The 21,499-nt window shown below is 39.4% G+C and overlaps 4 protein-coding genes across 5 annotated transcripts in view; all 4 read right to left on the bottom strand.

Annotated features, from left to right (window-relative positions):
• LOC109988998 (zinc finger protein 771-like) overlaps positions 1 to 17,328 on the bottom strand; it is a 34,685-nt gene extending 17,357 nt beyond the window's left edge. Inside the window, exons 1-4 of one of the 2 annotated variants that reach the window (XM_020640598.3) lie at positions 16,983 to 17,328; positions 16,752 to 16,847; positions 16,042 to 16,202; positions 13,285 to 14,819 (exon numbers count right to left, since the gene is read on the bottom strand). In XM_020640598.3, the coding sequence (XP_020496254.2) occupies positions 13,756 to 14,819; positions 16,042 to 16,202; positions 16,752 to 16,847; positions 16,983 to 17,197 (1,536 nt within the window). In that variant the 5' untranslated portion in view covers positions 17,198 to 17,328 and the 3' untranslated portion in view covers positions 13,285 to 13,755. Of the gene's footprint in view, positions 1 to 13,284; positions 14,820 to 16,041; positions 16,203 to 16,751; positions 16,848 to 16,982 lie in introns of those variants that run through there. The other variant, XM_065948345.1, reaches the window with a different exon arrangement.
• Positions 467 to 7,439, bottom strand: LOC109989032 (zinc finger protein 260). The gene is made up of 2 exons (XM_029278612.2): positions 7,155 to 7,439; positions 467 to 5,495 (listed from the first exon to the last, which is right to left on the bottom strand). The coding sequence occupies exons 1-2, from the start codon at positions 7,321 to 7,323 to the stop codon at positions 3,634 to 3,636; spliced, it is 2,031 nt and encodes a 676-aa protein (XP_029134445.2). The 5' UTR covers positions 7,324 to 7,439; the 3' UTR covers positions 467 to 3,633.
• LOC109989007 (gastrula zinc finger protein XlCGF57.1-like) lies at positions 7,895 to 12,030 on the bottom strand. Its single transcript, XM_020640607.3, has 2 exons — positions 11,829 to 12,030; positions 7,895 to 9,490 (listed from the first exon to the last, which is right to left on the bottom strand). The coding sequence occupies exons 1-2, from the start codon at positions 12,028 to 12,030 to the stop codon at positions 8,553 to 8,555; spliced, it is 1,140 nt and encodes a 379-aa protein (XP_020496263.3). The 3' UTR covers positions 7,895 to 8,552.
• An 876-nt stretch (positions 17,329 to 18,204) lies between the features above and the next one.
• LOC109989008 (zinc finger protein with KRAB and SCAN domains 3-like) lies at positions 18,205 to 21,152 on the bottom strand. The gene is made up of 2 exons (XM_020640609.3): positions 20,644 to 21,152; positions 18,205 to 20,071 (listed from the first exon to the last, which is right to left on the bottom strand). Exons 1-2 carry the CDS (start codon positions 20,801 to 20,803, stop codon positions 19,134 to 19,136), a joined length of 1,098 nt encoding a protein of 365 aa, XP_020496265.2. The 5' UTR covers positions 20,804 to 21,152; the 3' UTR covers positions 18,205 to 19,133.
• Between the last annotated feature and the right edge of the window lie 347 nt (positions 21,153 to 21,499).

The raw sequence follows: 21,499 nt of genomic DNA, 5'->3' as shown, positions 1-21,499 counted from the left end.
TCAAGTAAAAGACAGATTAAATAACTAAATAACATACAGTGCATAACGGAAAGTACAAATGAAAGACAGTAATACAGAATATAAAGTCAAATAAACCAATAAAGACGCATACATAAATGAATAAATCATTATTTAAATAGAGGGGGAAAGGTTTTATAATAATGCAGACATTTGTTTTATTTTGTGTTATATTTTGTTGTTAATTAAAAGTAGTGATTTCAGTCGGGACTTTAACTCCAGATTAAAAATTGATTTAATTAATCCACGCTCGTTTGTTTTGATTTGGAGGCGCGCGTGAAGTGACATTTTACGTTTAACTTCGCACAGCATTGTGGGTGGTAATACACAATTCATTTCCTGAAAACAACAGTTAATAATAAGTGAAATAAACAAACGATGTCATAAAACGGATTTATCAATGGAAGAACATGTCAAGCCAAACAGCCTCCAATCCGAGTTAGATAACTCGTATTTGGAAAAAACAAAAGGGGCTTTTATACTTTCTAGAACAGGGATGGGCAACTTTGGTCACAGCAAGGATTCATTTAATTCTCACTGCCAGGGGGGCAAAATTGTAGGACACAAAAACGATAATAGTCAATTATGTCTCAAATTTAAATCAACATATGCCAGTGATCAAATGTTATTATGGAAATATTTCTGGTTTTCATGATTTCATGGCAGATTTTGTCATGTTTTCTTCATGTTTGGATATATAAAAATTGACCTGAGGGCCACATTGAGGGTTGACGAGGGCCGCATGTGGCTCCCGGGCCGCCAGTTGCCCACCCCTGTTCTAGAATCTAGAGCTCGCTGGTTAAAGGAAGATGAAAAAAAAAAAATCTTCATATTTTTTTAATTTGGAAAAGCTCAGACAAGCAAAAAAGAAAAGTCAGAAGTTAACCATCAATGATGTCAAAATAGACACTAAAGACCAAGTTGATAAAGAAATAAGAGATTTCTCCAGTAACTTGTACAAATTCAACTTTTCAGAGGAAAACTGTGTTTAATGAATATAAGAGAGTGATGGATGTTGACTTTAAGCTTGCTGTGGAGGAATTAGAATTAGATAATGCAATTTTGCAGATGTCTAAAGGAAAGTCACCAGGTCTTGATAACTAACCGTTGAATTTTGGTTTGTTTTTGTTTTGGAAAGACATCAGAGAGCTGTTGAACAATGCTTTTATAGATTGTATATCAACTGGGCACCTGTCGCCAACTATGAAACAGGGACTTTATCACCCTAATCCCAAAACCTAGTAAGGATAAACTTCTACTGGACAATTGGAGGCCCATAACCTTGTTATGTAATGATTATAAATTATTAGCACATGTGTATTCTAACTGTTTATCTGAGTTAGTTGATGAATGTCAGTCCGCTTTTGTAAAGGGTAGAAATATACATAACCACACCAGACTGATACTCGACATGTTAGATTACAAAGATTTTATTAGTACAGAAAGCTATGTGTTATTTCTACTCTTTACAAGGCTTTTGGCAGTATTGAACGCCCCTTCCTGTTGGGAGCATTACACTTTTTGGGTTTTGGAGATACATTTTGTTGTATTATTAAGATGCTCTATACTGATATAAACAGCTGTGTCTCCCTGAACCCTGGAATAACCCTTAGAGGCATAAGACACGGATGTTCTATCTCTCCTAAGCTTTTCGTTTTGGCAACTCAACTTTTAACTATTCTTGTAAAATATGCTCCTGAAATACAAGGTATTTCAATCTTCAACAAAGAATTTAAAAGAAGTCAATTTGCAGACGACACATCCATCTTCTTAAAAGATAAATCAATGGTCGATAAAACTCTCAATACAATTTCAGATTTTTCCAATGCTTCAGGCTTGTCCCTTAACATTAATCAATGTGAATTACTCCCCATTCATACAAGTTCTGATTCTACCATTGCTTCTATTAGAGTTGAATCAGAAGTGAAATACTTAGGAATAACATTAACAAATAACCTTCTTCGAAGAGAAGATATTAATGTATCCAACCGTATAACGGATATGACAAATCTCTTAGTCATTGGCTGACCAGAGACCTTATTATTGGTAGAGTTGTTTTATCTAAAGCAGAAGGTATCTCTAAGCTTATTTATCCATGCCACTCCCTTTATATTTCCTCAAACAATATAAATAAAGCTAATTCAGTGATTTTCCAGTTCATATGGAGAAACAAAACTCATTACATTAAAAGGCATGACATGGGTGGTGTCAATTCTCTTGATTTTCAATCAATGGTTGGCACTTTTAAAATCGATATGATAAAGTCCTTTTTGTCCCAACTAACTTCTATGTGGTTTCATATTCCAAGATCCTTGTTAGAATAAAATAGGAGGTTTAGACTTTCTTTTAAAATGTGATTTTGAAGTAATCAAAATTCCAATGAAACTGTCTTAATTTTCACCGTCAGATTCTCCATTTTTGGAAAATGATATTCACTCATAACTTTTCTCCTTATTGTTCAACTCTGTGGAACAATAGAGTGATCACAATCAATAGGAAATCCTTATTTAAGAATGATTGGGTTGAGAAAAATATTATGTTTGTTCCTGATTTATTGGGTTCTAATGGTGACCTAATAGACTATACATCATTTGTTAACAAATATAACTTTACTTGCGGTTACCGTGAATTTAGTAAGGTTTGTAAAGTGATTCCCTTACCATTAATTCAGTTAATTCAAAACACCTTGATGTATGCAAATGTGAAGGCTGTATTACCAAAATTACTGATTGATGAGTGTAACTTGTGTGATAGGAAATGTAATAACAAAGGTATTTGTACTATCCTGAAATCTAGGTTATTCCATGATTACCACAGGGGGGGGGGGGGCTGCTTACTAAGTTCCCAGAGTTAATTGAGCTTTCTGGTCTGACTAAAGCACATTCCAAATATATTAAGACGCCCGTTTCCCCTAAAGTGAAAGAAATACTGTATATATATTCAGTATACTGAGGCAGACCCAAAAAATGCATACTGAATGACCACAAAAGTTCAGTATAACGAAACTCCCTACTGAAAAGTACGTACTCCATAATGAGCTGTGGCTATTCGGATAGGATCTTTTCAGGAAATGTGTTGTACTTTTACTCCCACAATGCGGTCTCAAAATATGAAAAAACAGGCCTATTTTTTATTTCTGTTTTCTAGTGATTTTATTTTTTGTTAAATGAAATAGAAAATGAAAATCGAACCATTTTTGAAATTTCGCTCATCCCTTTTTGACATTGATAAAGAAAAACGCCTTGTATTTCAATTCTAATTTTTGTATTCTAAAACGAAAATCAAATAACCACTCATTTTTTTTTATTTTTTATACCCGTATCTGAAAGGAAAAATCGAATGACCAAAATATACACTGACCCATGGCCCTTCCCTCGACAGTTTAAAGTTGATTTCTCTCATATGGAGGAATCGTTGCTGTGTTTTTTTTAATCTCCTCCTGTTCACTTTTCATGTGACGTCAACTCCTCCTCTCCAAAACTCATCAAGTCCATTTTTAACGTCCGTCTTAACAACTCTTAAGAAAGTTCTTGACATGTGTCTCTGATGTGTGGACAAAAAAAGTGTTGTTTAAGGTCTCCACTATGTTTGAATCTGTGACCACAAACTGAGCAACTAAATGGTTTCTAGCCTGTGTGGACAATAGTGACGTCTCAGATGTTCACTAAGAGCAAATCTTTTACCACAAACTGAACAGCCGAATGGTTTCTCCCCTGTGTGGACAACAGAGTGTCTTTTTAGATTTGCACTCTTTGTGAATTTCTGACCACACACTGAACAACTAAATGATTTTTCCCCTGTGTGGACAAGAGAGTGCCGTTTAAGGTCTCCACTTTGTGTGAATCTTTTACCACAAACTGAACAGCTAAATGGTTTCTCTCCTGTGTGGATTCTCATGTGCCTCACCATCTCTGTTCTCCAGATAAAACTTCTTTTACAGACTGAACAGCTGAACGATTTCTCCCTCGAGTGGCAAATTGAGTGTCGTTTCAGATTTTCATTCAGAGCAAATCTTTCCCCACAAACTGAGCAGCCAAACGGTTTCTCCCCTGTGTGGACAACAGAGTGTCGTCTCAGTTGTCCATGCTGAGAAAATCTTTTACCACAAACCGAACAGCCAAACAGTTTCTCCTCTGTGTGGACAATATAGTGTCGTTTCAGATTTTCATGGCGAGAAAACATTTTACCACAAACTGAACAACTGAATGGTTTCTCTCCTGAGTGAACTCTCATGTGCGTCACCATCTCTGATTTCCTAATAAAACTCCTCTTACAAATGGAGCAGCTGAGGGGTGTTTCTACTGAATGGCGTATCATGTGGTTATTTAAAGGTTTTTTTCTCTGGTATCTTTTACCACAAACTAAGCAACTAAATGGTTTCTCTCCTGTATTGGTTTCTTTGTTTTTCTGCAGTTGTTCCTTTTGTCCAAAGCTTGTAGCACATTCAGAGGAGCTAACTGATGTATTTCCAGTATTACAGTTCATATCACTTACAGGTAAGTCTTTGTTTTGCAGAGGGTTTAAACCTTCCTGAGGTTCATCACTCCTCTCCCAATCACCACTGTCATCGGTATCAGATCCAGACAGATGTGGAGTCTCATCAAGATAAACTGTCTGTAAATGACTGTCTGGATTAAAGTCTCTGTCTGGTTCTGATCCTCCACAGTCCTCTCCATCAACTTCTGTTTCAATCTGTTCAGTTTGTTCCTGATGAAGCTCTGAGGACTGAGGTTTCTCTTCATCATCTTCACTCTTCACACAGACAGGAGTGAAGGGGAACTTGGTGGTCTCAGCATGACTGATCCAGACTTCCTCCTGCTCCTCTTTAACAAGTGAAGGCTCTGTGTCCTCCTGCTTGGCCCCTCTGTGTACCCCTCCTTGGACTTCCATGTGTTGCCCCAGACCTTCTCTTTGTGTTAACTGGTTCTCACATGAGCCACTGAAAGGTATACCTCCTGTCTGATTATTTCTATGGGTCTTCATCAGGTGATTATTGTAAAGGGTTTGATCAGACTTAGCGCAGAAAACTTTTTTCCTGTCAGAGTTTCTCAGAGAGTTTAAACCTGACTGATGTTCTCTGGAGTCCTTAAAATCCTCATTAGAGTCTTCAGTCTTGACCTCAGTCTCTGGTCGTAAATGTCTCTCTAGATCTGAGTCCCTCTCTGGTTCTGCTTCTCCCCAGTCCTCTCCATCTGCTCCTGTTTCAATCTGTTCAGTTTGTCTCTGGTGAAGCTGTGAGTACTGAGGTTTCTCTTCATCATCTTCAGTCTGTACAGGGGCAGAAATGAAGGGGAACTTGGTGGTATCAGCCTCCTCCAGTCCTTGAAGTAAATCTCCCTCCTGACCGCTCCAGAGTTCCTCCTGCTCCTCTTTAAAGTGCTTAGTGTCCTCCTGTTCCATACTCGGGCTCCACTCCTGCTGCTCAGGGGGAACCGCTCCTTTTTTCACCATCAGCAGCTGGACGTCTTCAGGAAGCACTAAAACACACGAAGACACAAACGAGTTTATGTTAAAACTAGGGCTGTCAAGATATCGTGTTATTTTTAAGGGAAAAATAACACGTCAAAGAACAAAAAACCTGATTAGTTGCACTTTGATGTAAAGTATTCATTTAAAATATTGATTTGAGGACAGTCGGTAATAAAACATGGAAGTTATTGAAGAAATATGATTAAAATATTGATTTATTTACAATTAAATATTTATAAAAAAAAGATAAAACCATAAATATTGGACAAAGGTTGGTGTGTCTTATTCCCCCAAGTGAGTATTAGTTGTAAATATTGATTTGAGGACAGTCGATCATAAAATATGGAAGTTATTAAAGAAAAATTATTAAAATATTGATTTAATGATAATCTAATATCAATTAAAAAAAAAGATAAAACCACAAATATTGGACAAAGGTTAGTGTGTCTTATTGCCCCAAGTGAGTATTCATTTAAAATATTGATTTGAGGACAGTCGGTAATACAATATGGAAGTTATTGAAGAAATATGATTAAAATATTGATTTACTTACAATTAAATATTTATTAAAAAAAGATAAAACCATAAATATTGGACAAAGGTTGGTGTGTCTTATTCCCCCAAGTGAGTATTAGTTATAAATATTGATTGAGGACAGTCGGTCATAAAATATGGAAGTTACTGAAGAAAAAATATGAAAATATTGATAATTTAATATCAATAAAAACACAAATATTGGACAAAGGTTAGTGTGTCTTATTCCCCCAAGTGAGTATTCATTTAAAATATCGATTTGAGGATCGTCGGTCATAAAAAAAATGGAAGTTATTGAAGAAATATCATTAAAATATAGATTTTGCGCCTATTAAACAATAATTTGTTGACGGTCCCTAAAGTCGGTCTCCGTCGGTTAGGGCGAGAGGATGTTACCGTCGTCCTACCACCTCTCATGGGCACGAGTGAGAGCTTTACGTAGCTGGCTCCAGGATGACTGTCTGTCGAATATCCACCTTAAGACCAACTTCACCGCAGTGATAGTTGTTGATTATCGAAAGCTAACCTCAAAAGCTCCTTCATGTCGTCACATTTCTAGCACACTGTGAGCTACATTTATATTGAAATATCAGATGTGTTATGATGATGTGTTGATATCTGTGCTGGATCACTGTGCGCTAAATGGAATCTAATGAATGAAAAGATATTTTGGCAAAACGTCATTTCCCAACAACAAAACTGTGGCAAGTGAAAATCCTGAGTGGCTGGTAACTTTTGGAAAAGCAATAGCGTCGGGTGAGGGAAATACAGTGAATGTCAAGCCCTGATGATCAGTGAATAAAGCTCCAAAGACACCTGACAGTGTTTTGGTCCATGTTCAATGATAACTCTGTTGTCAGTCAACTGTCTGAGATAAAACAGCTATCCCGGGACTTCCTGCTTAACTGCTAAATACAGCTGACCCCTCTCAAACTACTGCACCTTTACCCACCGACTTCCAGAATAATCTGATCGGCATCAGACATAATTTGATCATTTAATCAGCCACTTAAGAGTCTTTAAGTCTAATAAACTCAGTGATCTTGAGCTAGCTGTGGCTAACACTGTGAAGGTTAACTAATAAAGGCTTGGCTACCTAAAACATGAGCAGGAAACACTTAACGAAGACCAACCTGCTCTCTGCAGCTTTATTTCAGGAGTTAAAATCACATCCAGTAGTTGTCTTTGTCGGAGGAGCTCCTCTTCGTATCCACATGTTGTTGTTTGTCCTCTCGGGTCTCTGTGAGCCGCAGCGAGCAGCCGACGTCTGAATAAATCTTTAAGATCCTCAAACCCGGACATTTGACACAGAGAGAAAAGTCAAAGAAGGACAAGAACACTTAACCCTGACGGCCTCTCCTCCATTACTCTGATAACACACAACGTTAGCACTGCCATACATGCTAACTGGGAGACACCCGGAAACGTCTTCTTCTTTGGTTTTTAGCGGATTGCAACCTCAATATTATAAAAAGGTGCACACCGACCCCTACTGTTCCGTTGTATTTAGGAGGGCTCCACTTCCGACCAGAATGATAAACAACCAAGTCAAGTAATAATAACCTATGTCTATAAATCTACATGTGCAAATGTATACATTCACTCTATTATTCTCTTTAAACCCCCGGTTCTTATTCTAAAGTTAAACACTTTTTTCCAAACTTATCACATCTCTGTATTTCTCTTACACAAGCACAGTCAATGTTTTCCCATTTTACATTCATACTTTAAATTAAAAAAACACATTTATACTTTAATTTCCTCTTTTTTTAACTATTGGCATTCTTTTTATATCTTTTAAGACAACCCATGTTAGAAGTTTACAAACAAAGAAACACAACGTTGTGTTCTATGTTCAAAAAAGAGAAAAAAACTTTATCAACTGCAAGTTTTATTTTTTTTAGAAAAATATTGAGTTAAATCTTCAGACTAATCACAGAATATAGATTAGGGGGTCTTGGGGTGATTTGGGGGAACGAGCCCGATCTGAACCGGAGAGGTGCTTTGTTATTGGACTCATGGATTGGCCATACCGAACACGATGTTCGAGCATGGGGATGTTCAAAAGTGTAACAACATGTAGCATCTGAGTACTGTATGAGGACGATCCTGAAAAATGCAAAACCATCCTTAGATAAATCGGTTAATCAGTTTAACAGCTTATAAATTAAATGTTGAACACTAGGAGAGAACATCAACTCCAAAAAAAATGTGTTATGAGGAAACAATTATGGTGTTTTTTTTAAAAATCCCAAATTAAAACTGCAAATGTTGCAGCTCTTTCTAACACACTTTGTGCTTCTTGACATGCTCAACTGAATTCATCTTCCATCTCAAACACGGCAGCTAAACAGTTTCTCTCCTGTGTGGACAACAGAGTGCCTTTTAAGGTCTGTGAACCTTTAAATGGTTTCTCTCGTGTGCCTCACCATCTCTGTTCTCCAGACAAAACTTATTTATCAGGCTGAACGATTTCTCCCTCGAGTGGCAAGTAGAGTGTTGTTTCGGATTTTAAATGTATTTCTGCTGCTCTATCTGAAACATTTGTGTTTTTTGACAACATCAAGCCGAGTGAATCTTTGATTACAAACACTGCAACTAAATGGTTTCTCCCCTGTGTGGACAACGGAGTGTCGGCTAAGATAAACATGCTGAGCAAATCTTTTACCGCAAACCGAACAGCCAAACGGTTTCTCCTCTGTGTGGACAATATAGTGTCGTTTCAGATTTTCATGGCGAGAAAACATTTTACCACAAACTGAACAACTGAATGGTTTCTCTCCTGTGTGGACTCTCATATGTGTCACCATCTGTGATTTCCTGTTAAAACTCCTCTTACAGACGGAGCAGCTGAGGGGTGTTTCTATTGAAGGTCGTATCATGTGGTTATGTAAATGTTTCATTGGCTGGTCTCTTTCACCACAAACTGAGGAACTAAATGGTTTCTCTCTTGTATGGATTTCTTTGTTTTTCTGCAGTTGTTCCTTTTGTCCAAAGCTTGTAGCACATTCAGATGAGCTAACTGATGTATTTCCAGTATTACAGTTCATATCACTTACAGGTACACTATCAGATCCAGAAAGGTGTAAAATTTTGTTCTGAGAAACTGTCTGTAAATGACTGTCTGGATTAAAGTCTCTGTCTGGTTCTCCACAGTTCTCTCCATCAGCTCCTGTTTTCAAATGCTCTATGTCTCTACTCTTTCCAGTTTGGTTTTCATTGAGCTGTGAGCACTGAGGTGTCTCTCCATCATCTTCAGTTTTTACAGGGACAGGAAAGAAAGTGATTTTGATGAAATCAGCCTCCTCTGGCCCTTGAAGCTGCTCTCCCTCCTGACTACTCCAGAGTTCTTCCTGTTCCTCTTTAATGTGTGGTGGTTCTGGTGGGTCCTCCTGGTCCAGTCTGGAGCTCATCTCCTGCTGCTCAGAGGGAACCTCTTCTTCATTTCTCACCATCAGCTGCTGGATGTCTGTGGAGAATCAAACACACATTTTAGTTAACGTAACCAATAACCAACTAAAGTAAATGTTACGTGCACACAACAGGACAACATGTAACACTATAATACAATAACCTGAGTCCTTCTACACCTCGATTGTGGGGTGATTTGAATGAGTCCGTCAAACGGTATTTATGTAGATTTATTATTTCCGTGACATAAAACCATAGTTACACAAAGTTCCTTTTTCTGGGAGATTGAGGGGAGTTTGTCTCAAAGCTTGCTGCTGTATTCCCTCCACCTTCACGACAACGTAAATACCAGAGTACTGGTGTGGAATACGATCGACCATTAAAACAATTGAGAATATATCCTATAAAAACAAGAGGTATCCAAAGTATCAGACGTTTTGTCAACCTTAATGAGATAACATTTCATATTGGGTCACTTCTGAAATTTCAACAGCAGGTTGCAGTTAGTTTATTAGCAGCAGCTTGTTTGTATCAAGTCTTTTTTTTAATCAGAAAAACACTCACTGTTATTGTGTTGAAAAATAATTTAGCCAGTTTCACTGACTGGAGCTACCAGCATATTTCCCTAATCCAAAAATATATATCTTACTTGTGGCCTCACAAAGTTTGGCTTGATTACAATATGATTATTGGCCACAAATGTGTTCTGTACAATACATTTTTATTGTATTTACATTAGTACTGCACGTTGTTTATTGCAGCGACTCACCTTGTTCTGCATTGTATATCACCTCCTTGATGTAACAATTGTAAGTATCAATGACATCATAGACTGTTATAGTTACTTTGACTACAAAATTGCATCACAGACAGCAAAAAGCTACAATACAAAAAGCTAAAATCAGCAATCATGTAAGGTTAGCTATTTTATGTAATTAGCCTTTGCCAGATAACTTGTTTTATGTTTTTCTGTGTACTCTATGCCGTTTAAAGTAAGAATGACAGAATTAAAAACGCAAGCGGTGATGAAGGGCCCTCGCACTTGGTGCATGTCGGGGTATGTTGCGACCGCGGGGAATGCAGCAGCAATGAGGTGTAGCCAAGGAGCAGGCCAACAGATGGATTTGTGCCTGTTGTCGTCGTTGGTTCCAATGTATCCATGCAGTGGATTCCAAGCTGACATGGACCGGGTCATGTAACACAGACTCTCTTCAAGAAGGATGGAAAAGACTATTCTTCCTGAGAAGACTTGGATCATCCAATGTTTGCAACATACTCCAGTAGACTTCAGACTTGACCAACACTGTGATCAAAGTCAAATCCTGGAAAAGGCTGCATGCAGCTCTCAATCTGAAATGTTATTTCATAGTAATGGAAGTTAAGTTGACAAAAATATGTATGAAAGATTGCACAATTTAAGTAATTGTTAATAATACAACTTTCTCTTCAGCAATAAAAAATTAAACAAGAACATTTGCTATTAATATAATAAAAATATCAAAACTTGACAGCCATGACACAATACAACATGGCCACACAAAATAAGAATTTTGATCACTAATCACTTCCATAGTCAGCGACTTCCCGCAGCAGGTCAGCCAGCGGTCTCCCAGTTGAAGCCGTGCTAGTCTGCTGCTTAATGTCAACAGGAAGTCTCGCTAGGAATAGATCTGGCTGGATCGCTCAGTTGACCAATCCTGAATGAGACTGACCTTAGTCCCTCCTACCTCATTAGCATACGGACACAGAAATGTAGAAATAAATACATGTGGAAATAAATAAATGTAGAAATAAATTTAAGACATTTAATTACTTATGTCCCATTTATTTACCAGTTTTTATTTATTTATTCACGCATTTAATTATTTATTTATTTATACTTTTGTCAGGTCTCGTCCTCCATATACTATCACATAGGTCACATTAGCATGTTAGCCGAGGCTTACAGTTCAGCTACAGACAGCCTGCACAGAACTAATGTATCCGCAGCAGCTAAAAAGTTGTTTTCGAACAAATAAAGAAGCATCAGAATCTCCACAGCTTCCACAGAGAGTAGGAGCTGAAATTTAACACCTTAGCACCACTACCGCAGGCTGAGGCATATCGTGGGCATGCAACATGAGCTGCAGGGTTTGCCACAATGAGTCAATGGGCTTAGATCAGTGATCTCACGGACACATTGTTTCGAGAGGGGGGGGCTAGAACCGAGCATTACATGCGGCTAATGCTACAGCTAACAGGAGGAGTGGGAGAAGCTGCGTTTCCTCGGACTTTGAATTCTTGCACATAGATGTGCCTAAACATGCACAGGACACATGGAAAACACACTAAAAGAGCATAAACAACCAGAAAAGGCACAATATGACCCATTTAATAAATAAATAAACGGTACAAACCTGATACTTGTAACCGGACATCGTGTCTGTGATCGTCCAGCAGGTTGCGTTGCTTCTCTTTTGATAGATGAAGCTGCTCCTCGTATTCTGCTATCGTCCTTTCAAACAGCTCAAATATCTCTTCAGCGGCTGCAGTCAGTCTCTGGTTTACAAAAGCTCTCATCATTTGGACTTTACACATCTTTACAAGATCTCTCTGCATGTTTGCTTTCAGTAAACAACGTAAGTAAATGTGCAAACAGCGAAGGCCAAGTCTGGATTTACGTGTAAAATTCACGTTAACAAGTGAATCCAAACAAACGGGCTCCTTTGGTTCGCTTTGATTGTACGTGAAAGTAGCGAGTGCTTCCGGTTCTTCTTCTTCTTTCAGTTTAAAGGCGCATCACCGCCACCTACTGTGCTGGAGTGTATCCTGAGCAGCTGTTAGAGGGGAAACAAACTAATAAACTACACTGTCTAATCCTGTTTCTTTTAAAAACTCACACGGGGATTATGTTTCCTTTCTTCAAGGTTTCATTTATTTCTATGAGTCAATACTTCCATCCTACATTTCCTAAGCTTTCTGTTTGTTTTAAACGATGAAACATGACATATTCAACTGTTTCTTAATCTAGAAATGTTGAATTCTGCAAAAATGTGCCCTCTTATACTGAGTCTTCGACACACATTCAGCAACACTCTTTTCACATACATGACTGACATCCCCTCGCTTTTCGTGCACCCAACTACACACTTCATGCTTGTCCAACAAAATTCCAGATCTGTTTGTACCATTCAGTTTTATTCCAGCTAATTAAGTGGACTTCTCTTTCATTATAGTTTTCTTTACTGCAACTGGAACTTTAATCTCTCTCTCTTTTTCCTTCCTGACTTCTTAGCGTGACTTCTTTCATCGTCCATCTTTCCCTCTTCCGCCCTCCTTCTGTGGGGCTTATTGGTGGTTGACATCCGCATGTGTTGCATTACCGGCATCCAAGTCCTGCCCTGAGTGTGCAGTCCTCTTCTGTAACATCCATTATGTCATCAGTCACATAAAAGGTTATCTCATGATGGCTTTCATACACAGTAGGTTCATCATATTCTGTTGCTTTTTACCCCAATTGTGATATTTGACAAAATGTGGTTGGGTGTACCTTTTATTACAAACATGAATAAAGTGTTGTGTCAGAGTTTCATGGCGTGCAAATCTTTTGCCACAAACTGAACATCTGAATAGTCTCTCTTATCTCTGTACAGCCAAAGGTCGCCTCAGACCTCCAATTTATTTTGCAAATCCTGTACTGCAAAGAGAACACTTGAAAGGTTTCTCCTGTTTGGATCCTTATGTGTATCACAACCTCTGCTCTTGTTGGATTTTATTTCTTGAACAACTGAAATGTTTACTAAAGCACCGTGTAAGCAGGTCAGTAAATATCATGACAAATGTGCCTATTTACAAAACACAATTTTAGAAAAATTGCAAACAATATTGTTTATTTTGTTTATAACAAAGTGCTTTTTTATGTACAAAGCAGTAGTGCAAAACAAACTTATGAAACATTTTTGAATGACTGACAAAATGAAGATACATTCTTCTACCTACCTAAAATGACCTTTTTGAGCGGGACAGGGGAACATGTATGGGTGGTTTCTTGAAGGTTTGTTGTTGTATGTAAACAGTCCAAAGGACAAAGATGAGAACTTGCAAACTGATTTAAGCAACAAAAACTCTCTCAGCATTCATTTGACATCTTGGTTCTGCATGCAGAAATAAGTAACTGTGCATGCAAAACAACTATTTTAGACAAAATAAAGCAGAATTACTTTAATCATGTGCCTTTGTCTGCTGAAAAGATAAAACCGAAAGAAGACTCATTTTGGAATCTGACCATCGTTAAGATGTTAGTCTACCTTTTGTGCTTTCCTCCTACAGGAATTCATTGGTATATCAAGCATTTAGATTTTTCCTTCTTTCACACACAAGCCTGTGACGTTTGGCACAATCAAGTCGAGAGAATTTTTTACAACAAACTGAACAACCAAATGTTTTATTCCTTGTGTGAACAACCAAGTGGCGTTTCAGATGTCCATTTTGTGTAAATTGTTTACCACAAACTGAACAACTAAATGGTTTCTCTCCTGTGTGAACAATCAAGTGGAGCCTCAGGTGTCCATTTTGTGCAAATCTTTTACCACAAATTGAACAACTAAATGGTTTCTCTCCTGTGTGCACTGCCAAGTGGCGTTTCAGATCTCCATTCTGTGCAAATTTTTTACCACAAACTGAACAACTAAATGGTTTCTCTTCTGTGTGAACTGCCAAGTGGCGTCTCAGATCTCCATTTCGTGCATATCTTTCACCACAAACTGAACACATAAATGGTTTCTCTCCTGTGTGAACAGCCATGTGGAACTTCAGATGTCCATTTTGTGCAAATCTTTTACCACAAAATGAACACTTGAAGGGTTTCTCCCCTGTGTGAGTCCTCATGTGTTTCACAACAGCTGCTCTTGAAGAAAAACATTTTTTACAAATTGAACAGATGAATTTTTTTCTTGCATGAAGACCTTCCTGAGGATCATCACTCTCCTCCCACTCACCACTGTCATCAGTATCAGATCCAGAAAAGTGTGAAGTCTTGTCAGGAGTAACTGGCTGTAAATGATTGTCTGGATTTAAGTCTGGTTCTGCTCCTCCACAGTCCTCTCCATCAGCTTCTATTTTCAAATGCTCTGTGTCTCTGCTTTCTACAATTTGGTTTTCATGAAGCTGTGAGGACTGAAGTTTCTCTCCATCTTCTTCTTCCCTCTTCACAGGGATATGTTTTAATCTTAACATGCTGATATCAAACTCCTCTTCTACTTGAAGCTCCCCTTCCTGTCTGCCCCAGAGTTCCTTCTGTTCATCTTTAATTTGTGGTGAGTTTGGTGGGTCGTTCTGGTCCAGTCTAGGGCTCAATTCCTGCTGCTCAGGGGAAACCTCGTCTTGACTCACCACCAGCTGCAGGACATCTGTGAAAAAAGTGAAACACATAAAGCTTATAAAACCTGAATTTCCTATTCAGATTAAACAACTGATAGGACTACTTTATAGAGGTACGAGATGTCACAGTGGGCGGAGTCTGTGCACTTCAAGGCAGCGAGTGACAGAAAGCTGGTGTCAGGAATAAGAAGTAAGCAGTATATGGCTTTAAATCAGACAAAAAGTGCAGCCTTTTCTGTACTTAGGGGAGCTAGGGGTTTAACGATCCATCACTCCACATCAATGCATTGATTGGTAGAACAAAGATTCAATTGAATCGGTGTGCAGCGTTTGGACCAGCCATGTGTTGGACAAAGGACTCGGGTCTAAAGCCTGCCTTGAGTATATTTGGAAGGAAAAGGACAAAGAGACCTGAAGGACTCTTATCCCCAGCACCCCCTGCAGCACCTCACAACTAGATGTGAGAAAAAGGGGAGTTTGGATTCTCTATCCTCATTGGAGGAGACCTCAGGTAAATCCTCACGGGTCCCCATGATGCAGGCCAGGTTATAAAAGCCTTGGAAACCTGCTCCTGCTTGCTTACACAGTGTAACCTCACAAGAACTGAGGTTGCTCCGAAGGTGCTCTCCATCTCTCTCACATGCTTCCAGCATAAGAGGACCCTTCTGTCTCACCTTTCCTACTCCCAACTTTGGCACATTCAGCATCTGTCTGTTTGAGCACCGAGGGTTTTCTTTCCTTCTTTTATTTCAACTTCATCAAACGCAACCGGACAGATGTTACTGTTTTTGTACTGCGCAATGTCATTTTCCATGTACGTGTCGGAACATATAGTTCTCTTGGCAAATGAATACATCGACACAAGCTGCCAGAAGGCTGGAATCCCAGGCTTCCCGGGATGCGTCGAGCACTCTGCTATGATTTGGGACCAAATTCAGCGTGCAAAGAGAGAGAAGAGCGACCTGCATGTGGTGTGGCTAGACCTCGCCAACGCGTACAGCTCAGTGCCGCACAAGCTGATAGATTTTGCCTTGGAATTCTTCCGCATCCCACATTGTGTCAAGAACATCATCACCAGACACTTCAACAACCTGCACATGGGCTTCACCCTGGAAGGCTACACATGCGGCATTGCCATGGGATGCGCCATCTCCCCAATCTTGTTTGTGATAGCCTTTGAGATAATCCTCATAGGGGCAAGGCAGGTGGTGGGAGGTATCAAGTTACCGTCAGGCGAAAGGCTGTACAAACCTGCTCTGTGTAAACGGACTTCAGGGTTGAAAACAGCATCCAGCAGTTTGTGTTGTCGCTCGTTCTCTTCTCTAAAATGACGAAGTTCCTCCTCGTACTCTGCTATCCTTTTCTCAAACAGCTCAAACGTGTCTTCAGGGGCGACTGAGAGGTCGTCGTCTCTGTGAAAATAACAGAATACTGTCAGCAATAGTCATGTTATCTTTAAACACAATTTGACAGTTCTCATGAACACAGATTCAAACCAAGTGCTGTGTTTAGATTTTTTTTTCAGAGTAGATTTCAATGCCTTTGTCCCTAGATACACACACAGCACACCAACATGTACCCACAGCGTAGCAAATACATTTAGTAACACAAACACTCATGACAATAATAATATTAGTCATTTAAGATTATTTTATTTTGGAAAAAGTCTGTGACAGGTGAGGAAAAACTTTCAATGGATACTTGTTCCTCATGTCCCTGACTGTAGTCGTGAGAATTCTCAGCAGATTTTACTGTAGAAATGTTGAAATAATTAAAGGTAAAAATCTGCTAAAATTGCACTGTGACGCTTTGATATTTTAGTCATTTTATTTTGAAAAGGTCTGTGACAGGTGAGGAAAAGCTTTCAATGGACTCTTGTTCCTCATGTCCCTGACTGAGCAAGAAATGAGGACGAGCAGTGATCTAACCCGTTGTTCATATCAGCTTTAAGTTACACTCACTGGTCAGAGAGAGACTCCGCAGGAACAGCTGACCCAGCGGGGGGAGGAGGTCTCAACAATCCGGGTTTCCACGGAGTCGATGTTTGCTTCTCATAACTACAAAAACAAACAAAAAGAGGTCGCTAATGTACTAGCTCACTCCGTTAGCATTCGGGCTAACACGGCTACATGAAAAGCGACATATTTAATGTAGACAAACAACCCCACCCCCCCAACGAAACATAAACTCACCTGTCCAACAGAAACAGAGCAACCACGGCGTCGCTTCGCAGGCCCTTGAGCTCCCTCAGTTGTCTCCATCGTTGAAAAGCTGTACCGATGTTGACTCTCGTTTTATCTAATCTCCTTCTCGTCACAGCCTTCTCGGCCTCCGTCTTTCTATTCTTGCCCTCTTTTTTAGGACGAGCCGTCACCAGCAACCGCGGCAGGGGTAATTTATCCGCCATCCTCCGGTGAACCTCGGCTGAAACCTCAGACTACGCAATCGCAAAGGTTTATTCCCGGTGTTTCTATTTAAGCAGGAGTTAGCATGTTAGCGTCACAGAGTAGAACTACTTCCGGGTTCTTCTTCAAGTCAGTTCAACGACGGCAGGAAGTCAACAGCTGAATGGTTTCTCTCCCATGTGGGTTCGTTCGTGTTTCTTCTGTTCCTTTTGGTCACAGTTTACAGACTACTTCAAAAATATTCCTTCAGACATCCCAACTGATGTCTGACCAAAGCTGTTAAAGTGTATCAACCAGACCTTTTATGTCTCTTTGGTATTTCTAAAGTACACGCCCCCTGTTCTCCTTCTGTTCTGATTGTTAACAACAAAAACTGATTATTTTTTTACTAAAAAAACAGGAAATGCATCAAATTAATCCCCCCATAGTTAAATTTCTTCATAAGAAAACTGGAGAGTTGCGTAGTCCTCCTTAACTTTTATACTGTTTTAATAAAGTGACATTTCATGCAGGGCTTTAAATCTAGTCACTATGTAGTTATTTTTACTAAAGTCAAATGTATTATTATTCTAAATGCATTCCATCTCTCTTTGTATTTCTCTTACACAAGCACACACAATGAATATTCATATCAGTCCAGCAGTGAACAGATTACAATATTATCCAATTAAGCATTCAGACTTCAATCTATTTTTTTTAAACTATTGGCAGTTTTGTTTTCCCTTCACCATACACTTAAACAAAAACTACCCATGTTAGAAGCTTAGAGACCGTGAAACAAAACCTTGTCGTCTTGGTACAAGAAAAATAAACGTAAGAGCAGAGACACGTCTTGTTTGATCAAAAAAAATATTACATTAAATCTACAAACTAATCACAGAACAATTACAGAAAACAACAACTCTTGCAGATGATGTATCTGAGTAGCATCTGTTTGAGGACAGGCCTGAACAATCTAAACCCATCCTTAGGTAACTCTGTGAATCAGTTAAACAGTTTATAAATCTAATTTAAAACACAGGAGGAGAGATTTATTGAACAAGAGGTGTAATGTGTAAGTAGGAAACAGTCAAGTCATTGTTGTATAAAGAATATAGTTAGTTTTATTCTCTATATATAGAGAATAAAACTAAAAATATGTTTTCTTAAAGGTTCCCCCTCATGGCACTCAAGGCCACCTCACAAATACAACAATGCAAACAGCACAATAACATGGTACAAGAAAAATAATCAACAATAAAAGAAAGAAGAAGAATCTTAAAGTCAACGCAACATTTGACAGGGGGCCAGTGAAGCTGTTGGAGGACTGGGGTGATGGGCTATATGGAGGGGGTTCTCGTGATGATCGGGGCAGCTGAGTTCTGGACCAGTTTAAGTTTATGGAGAAGCTGAAGAAGACCAGAGAGGAGAGAGTTACAGTAGTAGTAGTAGAGTGGACAAATGTACTTTTTGGGGGCTCATTGGATAGAGCAGATCAATCAGTGTTCTTCTTGATAATGCAGAACGTGATGGTAAAGGTGGGTTTGTTTTGGGCACTGATGAGTTGACATTGAAAGACAGAGGGGTCACACCAGAACAGCTGATGAGATCAAGCATGCTAGTAAGCCCCCCTCACTAGCCCGACATCTCTCCATTGAACGTCCACGGGTCCTGTTTGTGCACGTGTGTGAGTAGCATGTCTCTCAATAACAAAATGTGAACTTGAATTTATTTTAAAAGTCTATGTTGATCACAGAGGATTTGTTTAAATCCTAATCTAAAACTGTAAATGTTGCACTTTGCCTGTGTACTATAAGGTAACATTCAATGAGTATAACTAAGTTTCGTGTATTTCTTCTGCTCCTACCAACATACAGTACTTATGATATTTTTTCTAGAAATAGATAGAATCGGAGAGATAGTAGGGAATGAGTCCCAGCCGCAGGTCTGACCTAACCGCTAGGCCATCTTAGACCTACACTTGTGATATTTGACACTATGCTTCCGAGTAAATGTTCTATCACAAAAATTGCAACTAAACGGTCTCACCCCCGTGTGGATGAGAGAGTGCATTTTAAGAGATCCACTTTGCGTGAATCTTTTACCACACACTGAACAACTGAATGGTTTCTCTCCTGTGTGGACAACAGAGTGTCTTTTCAAATCTCCATCTTTTATAAAATGTTTTCCACAAACTGAGCAACTAAACGGTTTCTCCCCCGTGTGGACAAAAGAGTGCATTTTAAGAGATCCACTTTGTGTGAATCTTTTACCACATACTGAGCAACTAAATGGTTTCTCTCCAGTGTGGATTGTTTTGTGTTTCTGCAGCGGTTTCATTTGTGCAAAGCTTGTAGCACATCCAGAGGAGCTAACTGATGTGTTACCAGTATTACAGTTCATATCACTTATGGAAATGACTTTCTTTTGCAGAGGGTTTAAACCTTCCTGAGGTTCATATCTCTCCTCCCAATCACCACTCTCATCAGTGTCAGATCCAGTAAGGAGTGAAGTGTCTTCAAGAGAAACTGTCTGTAAATGACTGTCTGGATTAAAGTCTCTGTCTGGTTCTGATCCTCCACAGTCCTCTCCATCAGCTTCTGTGTTCAAATCCTTTACATCTCCGCTCTCTTCCGGTTTGTTTTCATTAAGCTGTGAGGTCCGAGGTGTCTCTCCATCGTCTTCTTCAGTCTTCACAGGAACACGAAAAAAAGTGACCATGCTGGTATCAGCCTCCTCTGGTCCTTGAAGCTGCTCTCCCTCCTGACTGCTCCAGAGCTCTTCCCGGTCCTCTTTAATGTGTGGTGGTTCTGGTGGGTCCTCCTGGTCCAGTCTGGAGCTACTCTCCTGCTGCTCAGGGTGAACCTCTTCTTTTCTCACCATCAGCTGCTGGACATCTGTGGGAAAAAAAATTAAACATACAACTCTTTGTTGATTTGCGCTTACAGCAAACTACAGTTTTCAGTGACTTTGACATCAGTTATAATGTAAAAAAAATACAGTAATCACATATATGTGAAATGAAAAACTGAAGAAATAGTTATTTGAGAGAAATCTTTTAACAGGTGTTGTTGCTGCAACATCCAGAAACCTCTGATTGTGGTTTGTCAAACCCTCCAATAATCAACTGATGCCACTATTGTTTGAAACACGTCAATCATTGGACTAAATCAATGAGAGCAACCAAGAAGAATTATGCTTTGTTGCTGTTTTCCTGTTGTGTTGAACTGAAAGCACAAAGAACTGAATCCCCTGACAAAACAAGGAGAGCAGTTATTGTTTTTGGTAACGTATTTTATTTTATGTAAACAGTGTGTGAGAGTTTGCTTTGCAACTTTGAAATGGATTAATTCTTCTGTCTAAACACCGGTCTTCTGAAAAAAAATGATGTTGTTGATAATGAACCTATCAACAACATATAGAAGCAGCTCAAAGAGATATCAACAAAACATAAATAAACTGTACAAACCTGAAACGTGTAAGCGGACATCATGTTTCTGACAGGAGTCCAGCAGGTTGAGCTGCTCCTCGTATTCTGCTATCGTCCTTTCAAACAGATCAAATATCTCTTCAGCGGCCGCAGTCAGTCTCTGGTTCACAAAAGATCTCAGCATTCGGACTTTAGACATCTTCACAGGATCTCTCTGCAAGTTTGCTTTTTGTTAAAAACGTGTTTGGTCGCGCTGAAGCTAACTGCATTAGCTTCGCGTTGCCCCAGGATTCACATCAAAACGTTGAACAATTTCAAGTAAATGTAACAGCGAAGAAAGAAACCAAGTCGGGGTTAAAGTGTACAGTTGACGTTAACAAGTTAGTCCAAACAAACAGGCTTCTTTGGTTCACTTTGATTATACGTGAAAGTAGCGAGAATTAGTGTGTTAGCATCGCGCAACTGCTTCCGGTTCTTCTTCTTCTTCTTTTTTTAGAGACCAACGAATTGGTGCATTTCCGCCACCTACTGGTAAGGAGTGTGATCCTGGGTAGCTGTTAGAGGAAAACAAACAAACAAAGGTAAATCTAAAAATAAACTTCACACTCTTCTCTTTGAAATCCTTCTGACAGCAGAGGGGAAGAAACTGTTCTTGTGGCGAGACCGCAGCCTCTTACTGGACGGGAGGGTCTCCAACGGTCCATGTCCCGAGTGAGAGGGGTCGGCCACAATCTTACCTGCACGCCTCAGGGTCCTGGAGAGATGGCAGGTTGCAGCCTGCATCTGTCCTTTGCTGTGGCTGCAGCGTACCAGACTGATGGAGGAGGAAGAGGATGGACTCTGTGATGACACTGCACCATCATGGTCTTTGGCTGGTGGGATTTCTTCTGCTGCC

Source organism: Labrus bergylta, chromosome 19 (assembly GCF_963930695.1).
Source record: "Labrus bergylta chromosome 19, fLabBer1.1, whole genome shotgun sequence".
In the NCBI taxonomy this organism is placed as follows: Eukaryota; Metazoa; Chordata; class Actinopteri; order Labriformes; family Labridae; genus Labrus; species Labrus bergylta.
The sequence above is the reverse complement of the archived record's forward strand: the minus strand, read 5'-3'. Positions and strand labels throughout refer to the sequence as shown.